This window comes from Notothenia coriiceps, unplaced genomic scaffold, assembly GCF_000735185.1.
Source record: "Notothenia coriiceps isolate Sejong01 unplaced genomic scaffold, NC01 NC01_scaffold00024667, whole genome shotgun sequence".
Lineage (NCBI taxonomy): Eukaryota > Metazoa > Chordata > Actinopteri > Perciformes > Nototheniidae > Notothenia > Notothenia coriiceps.
The window spans coordinates 5,722,935-5,728,440 of NW_011357368.1; the positions used below are offsets into that span (position 1 = coordinate 5,722,935).

The following is a 5,506-nucleotide window of genomic DNA, read 5'->3' on the forward strand; positions in this document are numbered from 1 at the left end:
TTTTTTACGGTTTATATTAGTTTTCTGTCTCTACTGTCTCCCTATTCTTTACATGCTTTCAATAAGATTGTATTCCTTCAGCATAATAACCGTATTGATCATAATGTTATTAAATAATAAAGATAGTACAAGAAGGCAGAGCTTATATTGGGGCATTTGTTTTTTTAAATTGAGATGCATTGTTTTTATTTCGGGAAACCTTTTTTGATAATTCTTTTTTAAATGCTGGGTTTTTTTTTTTTTTTTTTCAGGCCATTGGCTAAAAAAACTAAACACAATCTACATTTTTATTCATAACTAGGCCCCTACAGCAAGGTGTTTTGAAAACAGAATACAAATGTTTCAGTTTAGAGTTTTAGTTTATTTCGCTTCAACTGACCCAACTCAAAGTTTCATATATCTAAAAAGTAATAGTCAGTACTGTTTAGATCAATCTTATAGTTTGACCAAAAGTCGTGAAACCCTAGCTTTTAACATAATTATTATATTACTAAAATATTCACCATGCAACCATTTCTGCATTGCCCTATAAAAAGCTTATTGCATCATTTTGTATTTCAACGTTCACTCAGTGCCTACCTCTGTCAACACATTAAGTAATGTCTCTGAACTCAGCCTACCTTAAGCACTCTTGAGGAATTTCTTGGTATACACCAGACAATAACTAAGGCCCGCTATAGCCGTACTTAGGCTTAATTATGGCTCTGAAACAGTGCTATTAATGGAGGAGGCAGGTGACATGTGCACACGACAAGACACCTAATGTCATATTAACTATATATACGAGCACACTCTACATTAAGCTCTAAATTCTTTTACCTTACTAACTGAGCTTTTTTCCATCGTTGTGGACATTCAGTTTAATCAGAATGTGAAACACATTAGTCAGGAAAATGTTTTTGACAGTTTCCGTGTTGTGTGTGTGTTGTGTTGTGTGCTGTGGTGTGTGTGGTGGTTGTGTGGGTGTGTGTGTGTGTGTGTGTGTGGTTGTGTGTGTGTGTGTGTTGCGTACTTTACCCTCCATTTCCACCTACATCTCATGTCTCTGACATATTTATCAGAGTTCTTCATGACCTTTACTCCATTCTTTCCGGTTCACTCCTTATGACAGGAAACATACACAAAGACAGATCAGTCAGGAAGATATTCTCTTTCTAAAACATGACATGTGTACACACACACAACACACACACACACACACACAGGACAGAACAGTTATATCTTACCAAAGCCAAAAGAACATGTTTTACTTGCACAACTTGATAAAACACACACATATGGAAAACTGAGTCGGGCCTAACAAAACGCAATGTTTATAGTTATGTGTTGTTTTGGTGAGCCTTACATCGACTAACCATAACGTCAGTTTACTCTCGATAGAAAATTGTCTTTTTTGTACCGCATTTACCTGGGCCAGGCGTTGGGCGCCTAATCACATTACAACAGCAGGCCTAAAGGGGCGTAGTGCGGTATAAGCGTGCCCATAGGAAATAAAAATACTTTAATCTATACACAGAGCTATTGGCAACAGAAATGTTGGAAATAATAATGCCTGCCACACAGCGTCAACATGGCAGATGAAAGAGTATTTAAAATCAGGTGTGGAGGGTGCCTACTCTCTTCATAAGCAGCAGCAAAACCACAAGCTGTGGCAAAGCAAAGAAACAATAACTTTGTGAGTGGTGTGTCTTTTATCGAAACATATTATTATCTCATGTTTTCTCCGGGATCGTACAGTTTCAGTAACACATGTTTCCTGTTTCAAAATATTGCTCCAGTATGGATTTGAATATTGCACAAGTATTGCTTTTTCAACTAAATTATGAATGATTATGTTTACATGGACTGCCAGAGGAGACTGTGAGGTTGGCAGTCGCAGACGGACCACTTTTGGACAAAATGTCCTCTCCGTTAAAGGCAGCTCTTTGTGGAATAGCCTCCCAACTGAGATACGGGATTGTCCCACTCTCAATAGTTTCAAAGGTCAACTCAGAGAATGGTTGAGAAACAAACAAACGTGCAATCAGCGCTAAATGCACTTTAACACAGGGGTATCTCCTCTTGCACTTTATGTATCTCTTTTATCTTCTCTGCTGCTACATTGTACTGCCATGTGGTTCATGCTTTCTGCATATCATGTATTTATTTTTGCTATGTATATAAATGTCATGTTCTTAAATGTTGTATGTGAGGGACTACGGGTGGACATTAGATAAAATCCGGTATATTTACATTTGAAGCATTGTTTGTTTAAAGTGTTCATCAATGTGCATTGTCCCTTTTCAAATGAACGATGAAATGAAATGAAAAATGATTAAGATCTACAAGGATCATAACATGTGTTTAGAAATGCAAAACACACAAAGGCATCTGTATTCTGAGGAAAGCACATGGGTGCAAAAAAACAATGCAATAAAAAATTGAAATACAAAACAAAAACAGATGTTATCTTAGTTTATAAAAAGAAGTCTACAAATAATACTAAGTAACCAATGTACTGTACATACCAGATTAAGATAGTAATGTTAAAATAAAATTGTTGTATACACCACAAAAAATTACTGAACAAATACATAGTGAAAAGTGAGTTTAGATCCTAGTGAAACAGACTATGGTCCTCTCTCTATTCAATTTATTACAATCCATTTACATGGCTGGTTATTCCATTAAGGCATTTTCTAAAACCCAAAACATTCCTTAACAATATTTTCTACATTCAACTTTCTGTCTTTCCTTCTTTTCCGCCCATTCACAGTCATAGCAACGATGCGTGATCTGAAACGTAAAGATAAGCTGGTGGAAGCCGCCGGGGACGCGTACGGGAAAACTCTTTCTCTGGCCGTCCTGGACGTCTGCACCGATGAGTCCGTCAAACAGTGTATTAACGGCATCAAAGACAGACACGTGGATGTCCTCAGTGAGTAAATGCACCGTGGATTCCTACCCTGTCCTGAAGTGATGTTCCCACTTAACCTCTTTGTTTTATTCTCCTTTTCCTCACCAGTCAATAATGCCGGTATCGGCCTCGTGGGTCCGATAGAGAGCATCCCCATCGATGAGATGAAGAAAGTGTTTGAGACCAACTTCTTTGGGGTGATCCGCATGATCAAGGAGGTGATGCCTGACATGAAGAGAAGGAAAGGAGGACACATCATTGTGGTCAGCAGTGTGATGGGGCTGCAAGGTAAGCAGACAGGATGAATGATGAAGAGGAGGAGGGGTGAGAAGTTTCATGGTACAGGGAGACATGACAGTAAGTCTGATGTATGCATGTGTTGGTGACGGACAAATGGAAGAGTGGGTGGATGGTTGAAGAAAGGCTAATGAAGTGCAGATGGATGTCTTTACAAAACAGTGAACAAGAAGAACAGATCTATTTACCTGGTCATGTTGTCTGTCCTTAAATATTCTCTGTTTTCTACAGGTGTGGTGTTCAATGACGTGTATGCAGCTTCCAAGTTTGCGATGGAGGGCTTCTGTGAATGTTTGGCTGTGCAGCTTTTGAAGTTTAAAGTCACGTGAGTGCCACTATAGCTATTTCCTTAATTATTTGCGTCCGATATGACGTAATATCTGAAATGTGGACCCCCGGCCCTATCAGAAACGTTGCTATCAGAAATAATGCCCGACTGTTTTGTACGTAATATGGTCGGTGTTTACATTAGCATCGCTAACACTCAGAGCTAACCTGTACTGGAGAGCATGTGTGTGAAGAAGCAGGAAGTAAAAAGGAACTCACCTTGTGGTATAACCGGCAAGAGAGAAAGCCTTTGAGCTCCATACTGTTTCAGAAATAATCCTTGATAATCCATTATATGGAGTTTCATAACGGCAGTGTTTAGTTTAGACAGTAGCTGCCGGGTCCCGCATGAACTCAGCCCCCTCCTTTTTTATTTAATCTTTTTTTTTTTTAAGCTTTATACCCCAAATCAGCACTTTTGAAACAGGAAGTGAAATAGAGGGATATGAGGAATGCAGAATGGGTGATCTGTTTGGTATTTTGAGAAAAACACTTCATAGACATGTTTTTTATATATTTGTATATATCTGAGACCTATGCTATTGCCTAAAAATAGCAGGATAGGTGACCTTTAAATAAAAAAACTCTAATGATGCGTTTCATTATTGTTATTCATTGATTATCTTCTGATATATTGTTAAGATAGTTGCAGTCTGAGAGTATGAGAATCATTTATGTATCTATAGATTATACTGACAGTTAAATGCAAGGGTCTCACACTCACAGTCTAAACATAGTTAATTTGTTTAAATGTAAGCAGATTATACCCACACTTTAAAGGCATTCATGAAGCACTAGTGTTACCCATTTGCCCATAGAGCTCTTACTCTACTCTAGTCCCAGTCTTTTTATGTTATCATCCCCTCTTTGTTGTGTGTCTCTCTCCTCAGAATGTCAATGATTGAGCCGGGCCCGGTGCACACAGAATTTGAGGCAAAAATGATTCAGGATGTGCAGCAGAAGGAGTTTCCCGGAGCAGATGCTGACACGGTGAATTACTTCAAGAACGTTTATCTTCCTTCATCTGTGGACATCTTCGAGACACTGGGACAAACGCCTGACGACATCGCCAGAGTAAGTCCCAGTAAGCAGTGTTTGTCTGCATCTGTGATTAATCCTGTAAGTCTGACGGCAAATCTTTATTTTTTTTCCATCCTCTTAATATCTGCAGTGTGTCAAGAAAGTGATAGAAGCAAGCAGCCCGCGTTTCCGTAATCTGACCAACCCTTTGTACACGCCCATCGTAGCGTTGAAATACGCCGATGAAACAGGAGGCCTGTCTGTCCATGCCTTCTACCACATGCTCTTCAACCTGGGTCCACTGATGCACGTCAGCATGACCGCCATGAAGTACCTCACCTGTGGATGTCTGAGGAGCAGGACCATTTCACCAAACTAGAAATGTATTATGGGAACACTAGAACACAATTTACCGTGGCACGTGTTATCAGTGTAAAAAACAAATACATACATAAAACGTTTATCTTATTTGAACTGCCATATTTGACTCTGCATAAATGCAGTCTGTTTTGTTATGAAGTCTTGTTTATCCTCTCTTTTTTGTATAAGATTGTAGCTTATGTACGTATAGGTGCCACACCTGAGTTCAATTAGGTTGAAATACTTCAACATCTAAAATGGTTTTAGCCCAGGGGTGTCCAAACTACGGCCCGGGGGCCATTTTGAATCGGCCCTCAGCAAATAAAGAAAGTATAATGGAATATGGCCCACAAATGAAACTTGTGCTTGTCTTATATTGTAATTCTTAAATATAAATGTAAAAATATATTACAAGGTAGTATTCATGTGTTAATAAGACCACTTTTCACTTAAATTCAGTCAATAAAAGTTGGAAACATTTTCTAACATATCTTAGTTGATAAGAAAAAAGCCCAATGACTTATTTACATAACAGCTTGAAATACGCCTACATTTGATTGATTTTGCAAATTTACAACTGAACTTATGAGGCAGTATACCTCTAGT

At 38.5% G+C, this 5,506-nt stretch overlaps 1 protein-coding gene across 1 annotated transcript in view; it reads left to right on the forward strand.

Moving 5' to 3' along the window:
- Positions 1–5,226, forward strand: part of LOC104955445 (retinol dehydrogenase 8-like) — a 19,686-nt gene extending 14,460 nt beyond the window's left edge. Inside the window, exons 2-6 of the mRNA XM_010782772.1 lie at positions 2,756–2,917; positions 3,005–3,184; positions 3,425–3,518; positions 4,411–4,594; positions 4,692–5,226. Of these exons, the coding sequence (XP_010781074.1) occupies positions 2,756–2,917; positions 3,005–3,184; positions 3,425–3,518; positions 4,411–4,594; positions 4,692–4,919 (848 nt within the window). The 3' untranslated portion in view covers positions 4,920–5,226. The remainder of the gene's footprint in view (positions 1–2,755; positions 2,918–3,004; positions 3,185–3,424; positions 3,519–4,410; positions 4,595–4,691) is intronic.
- The last annotated feature ends 280 nt before the right edge of the window (positions 5,227–5,506 follow it).